This window comes from Rutidosis leptorrhynchoides, chromosome 2 (genome assembly GCF_046630445.1).
Source record: "Rutidosis leptorrhynchoides isolate AG116_Rl617_1_P2 chromosome 2, CSIRO_AGI_Rlap_v1, whole genome shotgun sequence".
NCBI classification, from domain to species: domain Eukaryota; kingdom Viridiplantae; phylum Streptophyta; class Magnoliopsida; order Asterales; family Asteraceae; genus Rutidosis; species Rutidosis leptorrhynchoides.
The window spans coordinates 609132501-609152286 of NC_092334.1; the positions used below are offsets into that span (position 1 = coordinate 609132501).

Consider the following 19786-nt stretch of genomic DNA (forward strand, 5'->3'; position numbering starts at 1 on the left):
GCCTGTGCGTTGCACGGGTGTGTAAAAAATCGTGCAAAAAATGTAATTTGCAGTTCATATTAGTATGTAAATAGCGATACTAAAAATAGAAAAAATTATAAGAATTATTTAAGAGCCCGTGGTGTTGACGAATTTTAAAAATTCTTTTAAGTTTAAGAGTCCGTGATTTGCAGATAGAAAAAGTATAAGAATTATTTAAGAGCCCGTGGTGTTGAGAAATTTTTAAAAAAAAATAAGTTTAAGAGCCCGTGATTTGCAGTTAATAATGGTACGTAAGTAACGATATTAAAAAAGACACATAAGCAAAAAAATTGTAATCTATACATATATATGTATTGATTAAATATTTATTTAAGATATATTTAAATATTTTAAAAATTCTTTTAAGTTTAAGAGCCCGTGATTTGAAGATAGAAAAAGTATAAGAATTATTTAAGAGCCAGTGCTGTTGAGAATTTAAAAAAAAATTAGTTTAAGAGCCCGTGATTTGCAGTTAATATTGGTATGTAAGTAACGATATTAAAAAAAGACACATAAGCAAAAAATTTGTAATCTATACATATATATGTATAGATTAAATATTTATTTAAGATATATTTATATAGATATTTTAAAAATGACATGTCTACAATTATTTAATGTATAATATCTATTTATATTATATGTACATATATATATATATATATATATATATATATATATATATATATATATATATATATATATATATATATATATATATATATATATACATATATGTAATCTGCAAAAATCACGTCTATTGATATTAAATATCACGTGTAATATTGTACTATGTAATTAATTTGCCATTAATTAATTTGTAATTAATTTAATAATATATATAATATAGATTATAGATATATAGATACAAACATCCTAAAATAACTTTCAACCACAATTCACAAAAAACTTTTAGTTTATATATATATATATATATATATATATATATATATATATATATATATATATATATATATATATATATATATATTTCTGATAAAAATACTACTCCGTACTAGAATAATTGTTACTGTTAGTAAATCTTAAGGTACTAACAAAAGAACTAGTCGTATACCGAAGGTTACTTTATGTAATTAGTTAAACTCTTCATTATAATAAGATAAAATTGTACTGTTGTTCCTTTATTTTTGTATTGAATGGCAATGGTAACGTTTATTGATGTTAAAGCGTAGGGGTACTAAATACTATTATTTTTTACTACAAAATACTATTAAATACGGTACAATTTTACACAAGTTATTTATTTATTTATTGAATGGATATACCTAAACCTTGCTACAACACTTATAGGCAGTGTACCTAATCGTAAAGTAGTGTAGTTTTTAGTAAGTCCGATTCTTTTCACAGGGAGCTAGCTGAGTTTAACGTTATATTTTTTTATAACTATATTTGTATATAAATATAAATATATATAAGTAGTATTATTATTATAATAAAAGGGGGTTTTACCGTTTAATGACCGGTTTGTCGATTTTAAGTCCTAATGCAAAATAAATATAACTTAATTTAAAGCGTAAAGTAAATGACGATAATTAAAAGTGCGATAATTTAAAGTACGATAAATAAAATGACGAAAAATAAAAGTGCGATGAGATATAAAATAAACGAATTATGCTTATTTAAACTTCCGTAATCATGATGTTTAACGTGTTGATTTTAATTTATTACCAAGGGTTAATTGTCCTTTGTCCTGGATTATTTGATATATCCATCTGGTTTTGTCCATAATAGTTCATCGGTCATAATTATAAAGTGCGAGAGTCTTCGTCAAATTACCCTTATACCCGAAGTCAAATATTGCAACTAATTGGGAATTTAAACTGTAACAAGGTCTTAATACTTTGTTTAATGAATACACCAGGTTATCGACTGCGTGTAATCCAAGGTTTTAATACTTTGTTAACAATTACACCAATTACCCTTGAATGTAATCCACCCCTATTTTAATGAGTCCATTGACTATTAATCCATCCCCGTGTCCGGTCAAATGAATAATTATTAGTATTTATAAATATCCCGCCCACCGTACCCAGTCAAGTGTATGTGGTTATATATAAATACGTCAAATTATAAATCTCTATATTAAATCAACGAGATATCATTTAATTAATATAAAGCCCATTAATAGCCCATAGTCCAATTTCCACAAGTGTCAGTCTTTTGTCCAAACCCCAATTATGGTCCAAAGCCCAATAACCCAGTCTTAATATTTAGTCCAACATCACGATTACTTCGGCTTAAATAAACATAATAATAACTTAGCTACGAGATATTAATTTAAAAAGGTTGAACATAACTTACAATGAGTATTAATCGGGTAGTGTTACACGGACAGAGTTTCGACTTACAAACCTTAAAACATTCGCTACTATAACCTTATTATTATTAACTTAATATTAAAATTATAATTATAAAATATAAATATAAATATATTGAGAGAGAGTGAGTATCAGTTGATGAAGGTGTATCAAACTCGGCTGAATTCGTTCCAATTTATAGCACTTGGCCAGACATCTGGGCTCATGCGATCGCATGAAGTTTCTTCTTCATGGCCATGCGATCGCATGGCTGCCTGGGACAGCTCATATCAATTTGTTTTCTAGTTTCCCGACGTTTTATTTAATAATATAATATAATATATATAATTTTATATAATTATATATATATTATATTATATTCATGTGCATAGTTGACTTGTAATTTTAGCTCCGTTGAGTTGCGCGTTGATAGTTGGTTCAGGTCTCAGCTTCGGATTTTCGAACGTCCTTTCGTAGGATTTAATATCTTGTACTTTGCGTTTCGCGGCTTGTACTCTTGTAACTTTTAGACGTTTCTCATCAATAAATTGAATCACATGGATTGTACTTTGTACTTTATAGCATTTTGGTCATTTGAGTCTTCAAATCGTCGATTCGGTCTTTTGTCTTCACCTTTTATTATTTAAACGATAATCACTTGAAAATAGAACAATTGCAACTAAAAGCTTGTATGTCTTGAAGGATAATGCTATGAAATATATGTTCGTTTTTAGTATTATCATTTATCTATTATTTTTTTTTGCCTCGTTAACCCTCATTTATCAACTTTCGAGGTAGATGACCTCGTCACTAACTTCTATTAGTTTTTAAATGTTAAGTTGCCTCACGTGCTAGGCATGTGAGGGCAATTAAGTACACACCTAATTTGCTTGGCATGTGCTTCACATATGCTTGACATGCGAGCATTGATTTCATATTTATATCTTTATTTTGGATAGTTTTTTGGATCTGACGATACTGAATTCTTATAAGCTTCGAACCCACATATTATCAAAATATAATTGGGTTTTGGATCTCTGTGAAATACATTGTGAAATGCCCCGTTCATATCGATTATAAACGTTTCATAGTAATTGGTTTCATTGCGAGGTTTTGACCTCTATATGAGACGTTTTTCAAAGCTTGCATTCGTTTTAAAAACAAACCATAACCTTTATTTCATCGACAAAGGTTTAAAAGACATAACCTAGATTATCAATCAATGATAATCTAAAATATAACGTTTTCACACCAACCATTACATAATGGTTTACAAAATATGTTACAACTCATGAATCCCAAATGCAAGTTTTAATTTAATACAAGCATGCAGACTTCAAAATCCTTACCAAGATAGCATGCAAACAGCGAAAGTCTTTTTAATAATCACCTGAGAATAAACATGCTTAAAACGTCAACAAAAATGTTAGTGAGTCATAGGTTTAACCTATATCATAAATCGTAATAATAGGCCACAAGATTTCTTTCATAAACATATAGGATTAACACGTCTGTATCAAAAATCATTCATATGATGAGTTGTCTGGTAACCGACATTAATAAAAATGCATATAGAATATCCCCAACATACAGGATTATCACATCTATATAATAATCGAAGTACTAAAGCATCCAAACTCTCGGGATGAGGGTCGTTAGTGCCCATAGATATATCTTTAGGATACGCGTCAATTAGTGGCCAGTTCACTAATTCTTAGGTTACCAAGCTAAAAGGGTGATATCCGGTATAACAATTCCGTCATAGAATGTAGTTTCATTACTTGTGCCTATTTTGTAAAACATTTATAAAACTACATGTATCCTCATCCCAAAAATATTCGATAGTAAAAATGGGACTATAACTCACTTGAATAGATTTTTAAATCTTTGAAAATCGGACTTGGCCTCGAATCGATTCACAAACCTATAACAAAGATATATATATATATATATATATATATATATATATAAAGTGTGATACAATTATCTTCATATCATATTTTCAATCACGTGTGATGATTTAAGTTGTCAAGTTAGTAGTTCAATGTTAGTAGTCCATATATAGTCCAATATATGATCTTAGAATTTAATCAAGACGTATTGTAAACGTATTATTATATACTCAATCATGACCCAAGGTACGCGTATTGTCTTAGAATTACTCCAGATGTATTGTGTACATGGTGTCTTACTATCTATCCGAACGTATTGTGTAACTATTGTCTTAACTAATCAAGATCATATTATATTGTCTCGAACTTAACCAAGACTAGTATATTACAAGAAAATATTCATGACATGTATTTGTAGGATATAGGTAAAGTTAGCTAGGATATGGTTAGTATAGATTTTAACAAACTAATCCCGTAGTCATTTTAGCCATTTCTAACCAATATTGTTTTGTCCATAATTTCATCGTTAAAAATCGGTTTTGAGTGAATCAAATTGCTATGGTTTTGTAATGAACTCAATTTTCTAAAACTAAACTGAAAAAGTGGTGGTTTATGGTCGGATTTACAGATTACAAGTCAAATTAGAAAGAGGTGGTCATTTCCGTCGAAAGAACGACATCTTGATGACCATTTTGAAAAACATACTTCTACTTTGAGTTTAACCATGATTTTTAGATATATTATCATGTTCATATAAAATATCATTTTTCCAGAAGACAAACTTTTAAATCAAAGTTTATGATAGTTTTTAATTATCCAACCCAAAACAGCCCCTAGTTTTACTACGACGGCGTATGTCCAGTTTTACGGTGTTCTTCTTGTTTTCAAGTTTTAAATCCTTAAGTTAGCATATCATAAAGATATAATACATGTGTTTAGTTATTTTTAAAAGTCAAGTTAAGTTTGTTTGCAAACAAGTTTAGAATTAACTAAACTATGTTTTAGTAATTACCGGTTATATACTCCGAATAAGATAGCTATATGAATATGAATCGAACAAGGTTATGAACAAGGTTACTACCTCAAGTTTAGAAGGTAAACCTACTAGAAAAATAAGAAATAATCTTGAGCTTGAATGGATCTTTGATGGCTTGGAAACTCTTGAAGTAGAATCATAGAATGAAATCAAGTTCAAGTAATTACTACTTGATTTAAGATAGTTATATATATATATAGAAATCGAATCAAAGCTTGAATATGAATATTAACTTGATTTAGAATGATAACCCACTGTAAATAATAAGGGTTTCTTGATTTTAGATGATTACTTGGAATGGATTAGAAATATTGAAAGTAATCTTGCAAGTTTGAAAGATTCTTGAAGTGTTCTTGAAGTGTTCTTCCTATGATGATTATAGCTTGATTCTTGAAGTAGTTTTTGATGAAGATGATGATTAGTTTACTGGAAATTTCGTTCTTGAGTGTGTGTGTGTGTATGTGTATGTGTGTGTGTTTGTTTTGAGAGAGAATTAGAAAGAAAATTGGAAATGAAATGAAGTGAATGGTGAGTGGTGAGTGGGGTTAAAAGGAGTTCATGTTTTGTTTTCTTGCTCATAAGTCATGCTAGTTGTCAAATGGTTGGTTCCACATGTTTGTTGACTCATCTAGGGCTGCTAAGAGCTGGTCATTATGTGTACATACCAATAGTATATATATCTAGAAGCTGGGTATTATACGGGTGAAAGTACCGTATGAATACGAGTAGAATTCTTGAGAAAATCGAATGCGAATATGAGTGTAGTTATCTTTGTTGAGTATAAGTATTTTGATATATGTAAGTAAGTCTTTCAAAAGTATATTAATAGATCATAATACGATACATATGTATTCATTTTGATTAAGGCATTAATTCGTTGTTAAACGTTACATATATGTATTGTTTCGAAACCTTTATGTTAGTAGTCTCATTTTATGTATCTAGTTCATTGTTAATATACTTAATGAGATACTTAATTATTATTTTATCATGTTAAGTATATATATGTCCATATATATACCATTATCTCATTTATACAAGTTATAACGTTCGTGAACCATCGGACAAACTAGGTGGTCAAACGTTTATGTAAAATCCGTTTCAAACATTCAAGCCTTAACAAGTTTGATTGCTTAACATGTTGGAAACATTTATTCATGTAAATATTAATCTCAAATATATATAATCATGAAAAAATTCGGGTCGTTACACATTGGCTGCAAAAGTAAATTAGAATCGGAAATTATAACAACCCATCAACCACTTCAAATAAACAATAATTTTGTTCAATTTTGAGCTGTAAATGACATAAATATAACAAGTCGTCTCTGTGAAAGCCATCAATTTCATGCTGCAGTGGTGGCCGATTTACGATTTTGAGTTGTAAACCCCATGGTTTGCTGCTATGATTACAAAATCAACACCTGAAACCTGTTGTTGGATCTCGAAATTAACCACCACATATCGGGCAATCAGCTCTCGAAATCAATAATGTGAGTGGCGGCGTTCATCAGTGGAGGTAAGTGACCAAATTTGAGAAGAACGATAACCACCATAAAACCCTGCTTCCGATCAGATTTGTTATATCCGACGAAGGCTATTTTCTGTTCGATTAGTTGTGGAATGATCTTTGCCGCGACTTTGATTTTTGTTCTTGAATGATTTCCGAGTTTTATTTTTGTTCTTGAAGAAGACCCAAATTATATTGATGCATATATGTGGATGATGTTGATGTCGATCTTGATTTGATCAGTGAAATTAATAGAGTTCTTTAACGTGTATAGCACGTGAGCAAATTTAACGTGTAAAAATTGACAAAAGTTAGTGACAGTATCATTAATGTCGAAAGTTGATAAATGAGGGTAAATGAAGTTAAAAAAATAAATAGAGGGTAATTGTGTCATTTAATACAAAGATGAAGGACACGATGTGCAATTTTGTTTTTTTTAATAAACACGACGTTTATCATTTTTCTCACTCAAGTAATTTCCAGAACTAAAATGGCTCTCCGAACCCTAGCGACTCGTAAAACCCTAACTAGGTTTCAACAACAGGCGCGTGGATTGCAAACATCCACACTTCCAGACCTTCCGTACGATTATGGCGCATTGGAACCGGCGTTTAGCGGTGAAATTATGCAGCTCCATCACCAGAAACACCATCAGACTTACGTAACTAACTACAATAAAGCTATCGAACAGCTCGATGGTGCAATCGCTAGTGGAGATGCCTCAACTGCTGTCAAATTACAGAGCGCAATTAAGTTTAATGGCGGAGGTTAATTACTTAACTACTCGGATTTTTTTTTTATTTTTTTTTATTACAATTTTCTAGATCAAATTTGTGTTAATTGTTGCAGTTGCAGAGTTGCAGATATATTTGTATTTCACTTCAGTGTTATTTATTCTATACATTTGGATTAGATTAGCTTATAATACTGCTGCTTGAAGATGATGCTGAATTTGGAAAATTATTACTCCGTATGCTAAACTGTAAACTTTACAAGTGATATGAATGTAGGGAGAAACGTAGTGTCTAAGCAGTATATGTTTAATATAGCAAGTAGGACAAATTTGATAATGGAGATCTCGTTGTATTTCATGTGGTATTAAATTTTAGATGTAGCTCATTTTGCTTGTTGAGGTTGTAGACATGGATTCTGATTTGGTATGAATCCTGTTATTGCATTTAGTTATACCTATTGTCTCTATGACTGTATATGTTAAGTTATATTGTCAGTGCTCTTGTTCTATAGTTGCGAGGTTGTCTTACGTTCTGACTGCCAATCTTTCTTTGAGCAGGTCATGTGAATCACTCAATTTTCTGGAAGAATCTTGCTCCAATCAAGGTAAGTTTGATTTTTAGGATTTCTCTGATCATTATGGGCATCATTATTTGACAACTGCTGAAAGTTAGCCAATTTCAGGAAGGGGGTGGTGAGCCACCACATGGCTCTTTGGGCTGGGCTATCGACAACAATTATGGCTCTCTGGAAAAGTTGATTGCTATGATGAACGCAGAAGGTGCGGCTGTACAGGGTTCTGGATGGGTGGTATGCATTTTTTATACTTATCTTCAGATACATTTTTTTTCTTAAATTTTTTTCTTTGAAGTTTATTATTTGCTTTTAAATTGTTTTTCCCGACAGTGGCTTGCATTGGACAAAGAATTTAAGAAGCTTGTGGTTGAAACTACAGCTAACCAGGTTTGTTGTTGTTTACTATATGCACTCGATTTTGCCAAGCTTCCATAACATTTACTTATATTCACCGTTTCCGTGTATTCATAAGATTGAAAACTTTAAGTGGCATAATCTGTTGCTGTACTTTATTTTGTCTCTATTTTCAAGTGATTCAAAAACAACTTTACTCGCATCAACATTTTGCAAATTGAATTATTGAATATGATCTTCCTTTGCAGGACCCACTGGTTACGAAAGGTGCAAGTTTGGTTCCGTTGATAGGTATAGATGTTTGGGAACATGCTTACTACTTACAGGTGATCGACTAAGTTCATGGTCTTTTCTTTTAATGCTGTATAGACTTGAACAGTTCCAACCTGTTACTTGTTAAATGGGTTGATTTGGGTTACGTTTTATTTATTTTACAAAATAAGTTAGCTAAATCGGAAATGGATCAAACAAGTTAGTCTCTCTAAAAGTTGATTTATAACGTGTACAACTTCTGTTGTTTAGATAATATAGTCTGTGCTCTGTACATTATTTTAGTGTGATCATGTTAATACTTGAAAAGGATGCATAAAAAAGGTTCTCACATGTTAATACTTGAAAAGAACACGATTCTACACAAACCTATTTTGACCTATTACGTTACCCACATCTTGTCACCTCTAATATCGAGTTTAGTCTTACTTTATATTTTTCTGACATGTACTCCGTGTATGGTTTTGTGTACAATTTGCAGTACAAAAATGTCAGGCCAGATTACTTGAAGAGCATCTGGAAGGTGATTAACTGGAAATATGCTAGTGAAATATATGAGAAAGAGTGCGCTTAAGAGGTGCGGTTCTGTTAATACTCTAGGGATGAATAATGAACTGCGCACGAGATATGTTGTTACTTGTTAGTATGTAAGATAAATAAATCCTGATGAAACTCTGTATGAATAATCGTTTAATGGTGGTTCAACAATATGTTTATTTCTCATGAGTAATGAGTTCGATATGTACACAAACGTGCTTTACATGAATATTTTCAAATTCTTCAAGTGGTTTTGTGAGAGTTTTTGTATGTTTCTTCTTATTGTTGGTTTTGTGAGAGTTGGTTGAGTTTTTATATGTTTGCAGTCATACATATACATATATAATATATGTATATGAATAACAGCAATGGAAGTTAATTTGTTACCTCCGATATATACAGAAATAAAGTAACTGTATACATTTGAACTTTATTTGAAGCTTCATTGTTCATATAGATTGTTTATGTGACCACTTGTATGCAAGGTTGGAGAACTTGCATCAAGGGGAAATCTCGTTTGGACATTTTTGAGGAGATCCCGACATCTCGAAAAATTTCAGGGAAATCTCGGACGTTAACCTACATTGACTTTTTAGTTTTTTTTAGTATAAATTTATATATATATATATATAAATGAATATATGTACATTTATGTACATTTTTACCAGATTTTACAAGAAAATTCGAGAAATGAGTGAGAAAATCTGAGGAATTACGAGATTTTAAAAGAAAATGAGCAAGAAAATCCGATAAATTGTGGCTTTGACCAAGTTTGACCCCGTTGACTGGGAAATCTCGGGAGATGAACATCTCGTCTCGGTTGCCTTCTAAAACGAGATCTAGGAGATTTATTTGAGTGATCATTAGATAAAGGCATTTGCACGTTTATTTGAGTGAACATCAAAAGGGATTATGTTTTACTCCTACCATTTAATGAAATATGTTATGTTATATTAATAAATTCAAATAAAAAAAAATGGAGCTTCTCGTATAAGCTCGAGCTTTGACCAACTCTGCACAAGTTTGCAAAAAGTGGCCTAAAAAGGTTTCAAACTCTGCTCGAGTTTGCAAAAACTGGCCTAAAATGAGGTCTCAAACTTGAGCTTAGCCTGTAAGGTCAAGAAGCTCAATATAAAAGTAGTACTCCGTAAATAATTAATAATAAGAATATAATAAATACAAGCTTAACAAAAATAATGAAAAAAATATAGTGTACAAAATAAACACAAAATATTGCTCCGTAAAAAGGTATATTTTTATTTATGTATTTATTATTTTTTTTTTTGTTTTTTTTTTTTTTTGAAGGCATTAGATGTATATTTATTGGCAGCAGAGATTCCCGTATATTGTTGGCCACTCAGCCCCACTCCCTCAACCTACACTTTATTACACACAAACTACTCATCAAGATCTTTAATGCCGGATCCTTCCTTCTTCTATTTTATTTTTCTTTTAATTTTTTTTATATATGTATATAAAAATAATATAAATATAAATGTATAGTTTTATTTTATCCAAGTACATTTCTTCATTCGAAAGAGATAAGATATCTAGACAACCAGAGTTATCTATCAGCACATTCAGTTTCTCCAAATTAATATAATCCATTTTTAAAGCTTTTTTTTACCTCTTCATTAATGGCGACGAACTGCCCATTCTGTTTGCTACCTTAAATTCCGATTAGTACACCAACAAATAGTAATCTCTAGCTTTCATTATCTTATATATCCAACATTCCTTCTTTTTTTTCTTCCAACGTACATATTCATATTCATCAGGTATGATTTTCATTATATTTTATTTTATGATATGTCAGTGTATATGATATATGTATATAAACTGCAAACTAGAAAAAGTTATTGATGAATAATTTTGTACGAGTAAGCTCTTCGGGACTATTACTCGATAAAACTGTTCATTTCAAAAATCGATTAGCAATACAGTCCGTCTTGAAACACAAACTCCTTTTACAAAAAAGAAATCATTATTTTTTATATTTGTTATTTGGTATTATTAAAAAAAAATTGTGGTGGAAATGTGAAAGGTCGGTGAAACCTTTTGTATCGGTTTGTAATAATTTGTTTGTTTTAATTCTACTCAAAATAGTTAATGTGGTAGTGACCTTTTGCTTATTCAACAGACAGGCATTGTTGGGATACTTAGAAAATGACAACCAACCCAAGTTATTTTCTTCCAGTGGCAAAAAACAGAAATTTTTCTCATCCGGGGCTAATTTTTTTTTAAAATGTAGTAACTTTTTTGGGTAGAATATAGAGTTTTTTTTGGGCAAAATATGAAAGTTGTGGGACAAATTTGGAGATTTTTTTTGGCAAAATTTGAAGGTTTTAGGGCAAAATATGGAAGTTTTGGGACAAATTTTTTTCACTGGGCGCAATATCAAAAAATCTAAAAATTTTACACTAAGGGTGCGTTTGTTTACCTCTTAATGGAATGGTTCATCACTGAATACTGAACCATTCAGCATTCAGTTCGTTTGTTTCCGACCTCTGAATGAGATCTGGTGCTGAATGGTTCAGTAATCAGTGCTGAACCATTCAGAGTTTAAACACTCTCTTAACCATTAAGAGGCAAATTTTATGTAATATTCTCCTTAAATCGTATCCAGAACACTTATTAAATAAGTATATTGAAGTTTTTGTTAATGATAAACGATAACAAGTTGATTTAATTGATTCATATTGTTTATTCAAAATGATTATCAAACAGCTTATTGTCATTCAGAACTAAATTCATTCAGATGCTCTGAACCATTTAGATTATGAACCATTCAGCGCTAAATCATTCAGTTTTATCAAATGTACCCTAAAAATTATAAATCCACTGGTGCGACTGTCCCCCGTTCCCTCTATGTGCTTCGGCCACTGTTTTCTTCCATATAATACTATACTATACACTCTCCTTCATACTCCGTATAATATTAATATTTTTCTTAATTTTATGTTCCATTTAATTTAATCATAAAGTTAGGTAGGTTATCTAATGCTAGCATTTTCCCCCCCACTATATTGAATAAATAAATTGATCATAATTTAAAGTTGGTTTTTATATTTGTTGAAGCGCCCCTTTTCTATATTGAAGGTGTAGTTTCATAGTAAATAACAAGATTTGGTTTATTTATTTTTTTTGAGATATTTTCTTGCCTAATTTAATTTACATACACTTTTATTTAAAGTTTGGTCACATTGGTAGGAATTTAAATTCTCCAACAACCCACGTGCAGTCATATTCGGTATGTTTTTACTTTTTAGCAATTTTTTTTATTATTATACGGAGTAATTATAATTATAAATAAAATTAATAATTTATAATAATTAAATTATAAAAATTATACTTGTAATTAATTAGTATGAACAAGGCTAAAGTATATTCTTTATATTTAAGCTTTTTATATTTAAGTTTATAAATTGAAGTTTAATTAATTGTAAAAATATAAATAATTATTTATAATACCGACTTTCTTAAAATTGATATTGGTATTTATTCATAGTAATTTAAGTTATAAATAAAAGAATCATATCATATTACACATATATATATATATATATATATATATATATATATATATATATATATATATATATATATATAAACTCTTTTAATTTCATAATTATAATTATAATTATAATTATATAATTATATTTAGATTCCAAATTTGACCTTGGAAGTTGCATTGAATTGTAGACACTAATTAGATTGGGGATTGATTCGTACACCACCAATTTTTTGCCGTACACCACCAAATATGTATTATGATATTGTACTGTACAATACTGTAAAGCACGTTTGGTGGTGTATGGCTAAAAATTGGTGGTGTACTAATCATCACCCAATTAGATTAGATGTAACGAAAATGAAAATGCAATTTTTCTGTTGTGTCATGTGATTTTCGTTTGCTTGTTTTTTCTTTGCCGTCTCTGAACATTCTCTTGTTTTCTTCCTACTTGGTTTTAGTGAACTCCTATTTATATATTTATTTTATATTTTATTTACATTCTTTAAATTATTACTAGTAATCACCACTTGAGTGCAATATTCTCTAATTTGTGATGCTGATTTATTAGTTGATTTGAGTGAGGTTTGTGCTCAACCTCCACTTATTTTTTTATTAATTAAACCTGATTCTCATATTTATTTTTTATTACAGTATATTTTTTCAAAAAGATTTCAAAATCTTTTTGATTCGATTTTGCATCATGGTGTATTTCTGTTTGACACCCTTAAAATTTTTATCATCTGGTGTCATCAATTTGGTTCATCAAGTTAATTTCATTTTCTTGAAATTAAAACTAGTGGGTCACTGTTTTTTGGTTTCTACTACTTGATGTTTCTTTCAATACCCCTTTAATAATGTTATCATATCCTATTTTTTGTTTATAATTTGTAAATATTTCTAACAAAAATGTAAACTTGTATGTGTTTTGTTGCAGCTGGGATCTGCATTTATCTTGTTTCTTCTTCATCACCAATTATAAGGGGATATTGATTTCTAAAAGCATGGATCTTGAAGACAAAAAACTTTCCAAAAATAAGGTTAGGTCACCAAATTTTGTACTCCATTATTGAATGTTCTTTTGAAGTAATTAGATTTTGGTTGCCATTTAACCTGCTATCTTTACAAATGTGAAGATGAAAGCAGGAATCTTTATGTTTTTGCAGTTTTATTTCTTGCAACTGTTATAATTTTTGTGGCATCTGAACAAAACCTATGGTTAAAAAGTACACAAATTATGCTACCATAAAGACAAGTTATGTTCAAACTTGTTTGTTTGTGTATAAATTAATCTTTTTATTTTTTTATTTCTGCCCTAAAAATACAATCTTTTCATGGTTTTCGAGTGAATATTTATACGTATTTTAATCGATTCAGAAGGATTCTTGGAGAACAACATTGGAGTTAGCTTATCAGAGTCTTGGTGTAGTTTATGGTGACCTCAGCATTTCTCCAATTTATGTTTACAAAAGCACATTTGCAGATGATATTCATCATTCAGAAACAAATGAAGAAATATATGGTGTGCTTTCGTTTGTTTTTTGGACTCTAACTTTAGTCCCTTTGTTCAAATACGTTTTCATCGTTCTTCGAGCTGATGATAATGGTGAAGGTAATAAATAAACTTTTAATTTATTAAAGTAAACAATGTGCTATCTCTTTATGTAAGATTCAAGAATGTTAATTTTAGTATAAATATAAGATATAAGATGGGCATGCTGGGTAATGGGTCAGATGAGGTTGAAATTCAAACCCATTAAAGGAAATGGGTTGAAATTGCAACCTCTGTATTCATATCGTATTTATAACAATTGACATTCAATTCATAATCCATGAATCTGTAGGTGGAACTTTTGCACTTTATTCTTCTATATGCCGTCATGCTAAAGTAAGCCTTCTACCAAATCGACAAATTGCCGATGAATCACTCTCGACGTATAAACTCAAGCAACCTCCCGAAAGTGAAAATAGTTCAAAAGTGAAAATGTTGCTTGAAAAACACAAAACGTTGCATACGGCTCTACTATTATTGGTTCTTCTCGGCACTTGTATGGTAATTGGAGATGGACTACTTACTCCAGCCATATCCGGTAAATTTATAATTCTATTTAGCTTCGTTTATCGAATTATCGTCCCTTGTTTACTTTTTACATTTTAACATAATATGTTATTTATTTATTTATTTTACATTTGCAGTTTTTTCTGCGGTTTCTGGGCTTGAGTTATCAATGTCTAAAGAACACCATGAATGTGAGTTCACTCGTTATTAGTATTTTATTTTATGCTCCATAATATATTATTTTTTTTTTTTTTTTATAAAATGGATGATGTATGTTTGAAAAATACTCCCACAGCTTAAATTTTGAAGCTGACTATTTGGTTTATATCTTATAAAGTCAACCTTTTATTATGATAACTAGCATAAGATTGTATATGAGTGCATTTTTAAGTTTTCAATGTTTTTTTTTTTTTTTTCCGATTGGCAGATGCTGTGATACCAATTACCTGCTTCATATTAGTGTGCCTATTTGCGCTCCAACATTATGGGACGCATCGAGTGGGTCTAGTTTTTGCTCCAATAGTTCTGTTGTGGTTGTTATGCATAAGTGGACTTGGATTATACAATATATGTCATTGGAACCCGCATGTTTACAAAGCTCTTTCGCCATATTATATGTATAAGTTTTTGAAGAAGACAAAGAGTAGAGGGTGGATGTCTTTGGGAGGCATTTTGCTGTGCATTACAGGTAAATTATTCAATAATTACTGCATTTGGTGTCAAATTGGGTAGTGTTTGACTTTTGAGGTCAAACAGGTCTATGGTGTATTTGAAATAATATCCTTTCATATATTGCATATGATATTTAAATTCAAATGCTATGTTATGATACCCGATCATCTGAATTGTGCTTGAAGGATCTGAAGCAATGTTTGCCGATCTTGGTCACTTCTCATATTCTGCAATTCAGGTACATTTTGCCTGAAATCTTACATATCGGGTCACATTCATAATCTTTGACTTTTTGTGTCCATCAACGTTTTCTCATTTGTATTACTGACTAAAGGAATTTTTTTGACCGCTTACCTACGAATGGGTCAATTTTGGATTATGTCTTATATTAAACTAGTCAAATATTGTACTCTAAAATTTATCTAATCAGGAGCAGGTCAAACGGGTTGAAATTCTATTTTTCATTGTGAAACTTTACGTGTTGAATTGTTCAAACTTTGAATAATTATCGTAATATCGTTTTCGAAATCATTCAGCAAATGTTAAATAGTAATCAAAATGGGCAAAAAGACTTTTCCTTTTTTCAAATCAACTGTTTTATGTTACCCAAACAGCGTTACCTACTTATGTGGGCCCGGGATTTATATTATGAAATGAATTTATTGCAGATTGCGTTCACCTTCCTCGTATATCCTGCACTAATACTAGGTTACATGGGACAAGCAGCTTACTTGTCAAAACATCACCAAATGACACACGATATTAGCTATTATGTTTCTGTGCCAAGTAATCTTTTAACTTACACATTTCAACATTTTAAAACTAATTTTTTTTTATTAATAATAAAAAATGATCATAACGTATGCAGAAAGTGTAAGGTGGCCGGTTCTTGTTATAGCTATTCTCGCGTCTGTTGTTGGGAGTCAAGCAATCATAAGTGGAACATTCTCGATCATTAATCAAAGTCAATCGCTCGGTTGTTTTCCGAGAGTTAAGGTTGTTCATACATCGGACAAGAAACACGGTCAGATTTACATCCCGGAAATCAACTGGATACTTATGATCTTATGCATTGCTGTCACCATTGGATTTAGGGATACAAAACACATGGGAAATGCATCAGGTTAGTATTAAGAAATTATTACATGAAAGGTCCTTGTGGTTTACCTCATATTTCATGCCGCGTCCATGTTCTTTTTTTTACGTGGGGTCTCCGTAGTTTGCGGGGTCGCCGTCACCAGTGGCGGAAGCAGGAATTTTTTTCACTGGGGGTGGAATTTTTTCTTCAAAACGTGGCAATTTTTTTTGGCAAAATGTGGAGGTTTTTGGATAAAATCTGGAGGTTTTTGGGCAAAATACGGAGGCTATGAGGGCAAAATGTAGAGACTTTTGGGCAAAAAAAATAATCCACTGGGGCAAAATTGAAAAATCCAAAATTTTTGCACTGAAAATTACAAATCCACCGGGGAAGGGCGCCCCCACCCTGCCCCCACATATTTCCGCCCCTGCGCGTCACTAACAGCCGTTAAATAATTCCGTTAACTCCCCTCAAATGCCAGGCACATGAGGGTATAATCGTCATTTTACTTTCTTCTTTTCATTTCCAAATTCGAATTTGTGCAATTTCTTCTATTGTTTTACTCAAAGAGATCAATTATTATTGTTTTATATTGATAATATTGATTGATAGGATTGGCTGTAATGGCGGTTATGCTCGTTACTACATGTCTAACGTCGTTAGTGATTATTCTTTGTTGGCATAAACCACCAATTTTGGCTCTTTGTTTCCTACTATTTTTCGGTTCTATAGAACTACTCTATTTCTCGGCTTCTTTAGTCAAGTTTCGTGAAGGCGCATGGCTCCCGTTACTCTTAGCACTATTTCTCGTAACCATAATGTTCGTTTGGCACTACGCCACCACCAAAAAGTACGAATACGATCTTCAAAATAAGGTCTCTTTAGAATGGCTACTAGCTTTAGGTCCAAGTTTAGGCATGTCTAGGGTCCCCGGGATCGGGCTCGTGTTCACCGATCTCACATCGGGTATACCGGCTAACTTCTCACGGTTCGTGACCAATCTTCCTGCGTTTCACCGTATTTTGGTGTTTGTGTGTGTGAAAGCTGTTCCTGTTCCTTTTGTTCCTCCTGCTGAAAGGTACCTTATGGGTCGTGTGGGACCCGCGAGTCTTAGGTCGTATAGGTGTATTGTACGATATGGGTATCGTGATGTTCATCAGGATGTGGATTCGTTTGAGGCTGAACTTGTGAATCGGATCACCGACTTTATCCGTTATGACTGGTGCCGCCCTGAACATACTAATGATCCAGGTAACACTTTTATATATGTAACGTTCATTAGGTGACTTAACTTGACCCTTGAATGGGTCACGTATGGGTCAATTTTGTTATGGTTGTTAACTATCTAAAGATAGCCTAGTGGTTAAAATTTGCGACATAAACTGACCTTCAATCTAATCTAATCTTAAATTTATTAATAGTAAGGGGAATTTGTGTAATCTAACCAATCACCATTAAGTTTTTAATTCATTAATACATCTAACGTTGCTGTGTGTATACACGAGTTTAAAGTCTTACTTTAAATATCTTAATATATACTCCCTATGTCCCATATTTATTGTCCAGTATTTCTTTTTTCTTTTTAGGATGTTTCAAATTAAATGTCTACTTCCATTAAATATCTATTTTCAGGCAGGCTTTTAAACCCATGAAAATTTGATTCTACCATTTTCATGGCGTCTCAAATTTTATTTATTTATTTATTTATTTATTTATTTATTTATTATTTTATTTTACTATTTTTTTTTATTTTTATTTTTTTTAAAAAAAGGCCGGAGGTCCACTCGGAAGCAATCTCTTTATCCGCCGAATAAAGAGAGGGATGACTTTCTATACTTTTCTGGGTGGAGAAATGACTTGTTTTTATTCTCGGATAAAGGAAGGATTGTCTACATCTCACCTTCCCCATACACCACTCAAGTGGTATTGGGTACTGTTGTTGTTGTTGTTGTTGTTGTTGTTCCATAAATAGATAAAAATTAATAGGTAAAGTTCATTTCCTAATGTATATAAGACAAAAAGGTAGGTAAAAAGTACGGGGTAAAACTGTAAAGGACGGAATGTAATAATGATATATTTAAAACTGAGTTTTTCTGGGGACAATTAATATGGGACGGAGAAAGTAATAAACAAAAATACTTATTTATTTCTTTTTATATCTTGTTTTGAGAACCTAACTTATGTTTCTAATCATATTACCCACTCAAATAATCAGAATTACCCAAATTCAAACATCTAAGTATCATATTTTTGCAATAAATATCACACAAGTCACTTATACAAAAAAAATATGTAGACTTTTTGATACAAGTGTACAAACGTACATGTCACTTTCTCTTACATGGTCCCACCGTACAGGTTACGAGGATGACGGGCTTCCATCAAGCAGATCATCAGGGGAGTATCGGCTAGCAGTAATCGGAAACTCAAACTTCACACAACGCCCTTTTGAATCAGACGAAAGTATGCAACAAGTTAGCGTATCTGTCGGGTTTCCAACAATCGAGAGCATAACAGACATAACAGAAAACGACCTGCAACTGAAAAGAAGGCGGGTAACGTTTGCGATCGATGATGATCAGAATGATTCTGTTAATCCAAACGACGTGCAGATGAGAGAAGAACTTCACGATTTATTAGATGCTCAACAAAGTGGAACTGCGTTCTTACTTGGACACTCACACGTGAAAGCAAAACAAGGATCGTCGGTTTTTAAGAGGTTAGCGATTAATTTCGCGTATAATTTTCTCAGACGAAATTGTAGGGGGCCAGATGTAGTGTTAAAAGTGCCACCAGCATCATTGTTAGAAGTTGGCATGGTTTATGTTGTATAAAACTAATTACTGAGACTTTTGTGCTCATATTAATATAAATTATCTTGCTCTATATATATGTTTACATTTGTTGGTACCAAGTCTAAAAGAGGATATATTTGCTTTTATCTTGAGTAGTGCTTTCTTGATAAATTCAGTCACCCTAAAGAATTTTTTTTACGGAATAAAACTTCAAATTTGACGCCCCTAACGTCTGTTATGAGGGGTCAAATTTGACGAATTTGGAGCGTCAGTCACATTTGCAAGGGGCAAAATCAAAATTTGACACCGAATCACATTACGACACCTCATTTTCACCTTACGACACTAATTTGACACTTACCATAACTTACCTTCAAAATTTGACACCTGTCACACGGTCAATATTTTCGGTCTTCAATAAAATG

At 31.4% G+C, this 19786-nt stretch overlaps 2 protein-coding genes across 5 annotated transcripts; both read left to right on the plus strand.

The window, feature by feature from the left end:
* Positions 1-7257: 7257 nt before the first annotated feature.
* On the plus strand, positions 7258-9520 carry LOC139893461 (superoxide dismutase [Mn], mitochondrial). The gene is made up of 6 exons (XM_071876623.1): positions 7258-7544; positions 8069-8115; positions 8194-8319; positions 8416-8472; positions 8688-8765; positions 9191-9520. Exons 1-6 carry the CDS (start codon positions 7268-7270, stop codon positions 9281-9283), a joined length of 678 nt encoding a protein of 225 aa, XP_071732724.1. The 5' UTR covers positions 7258-7267; the 3' UTR covers positions 9284-9520.
* Positions 9521-10913: 1393 nt separating this feature from the next.
* On the plus strand, positions 10914-19443 carry LOC139893462 (potassium transporter 2-like). 4 transcript variants are annotated; one of them, XM_071876626.1, is made up of 11 exons: positions 10914-11024; positions 13695-13797; positions 14135-14369; positions 14602-14847; positions 14954-15007; positions 15244-15504; positions 15674-15726; positions 16157-16274; positions 16357-16611; positions 17179-17817; positions 18925-19443. In XM_071876626.1, the coding sequence occupies exons 2-11, from the start codon at positions 13762-13764 to the stop codon at positions 19398-19400; spliced, it is 2373 nt and encodes a 790-aa protein (XP_071732727.1). In that variant the 5' UTR covers positions 10914-11024; positions 13695-13761; the 3' UTR covers positions 19401-19443. The 4 variants fall into 4 exon arrangements, with proteins under 4 accessions (XP_071732727.1, XP_071732728.1, XP_071732726.1 ...); XM_071876627.1 differs by lacking the exon at positions 10914-11024 and adding an exon at positions 12478-12496; XM_071876625.1 differs by lacking the exon at positions 10914-11024 and adding an exon at positions 13267-13342.
* The last annotated feature ends 343 nt before the right edge of the window (positions 19444-19786 follow it).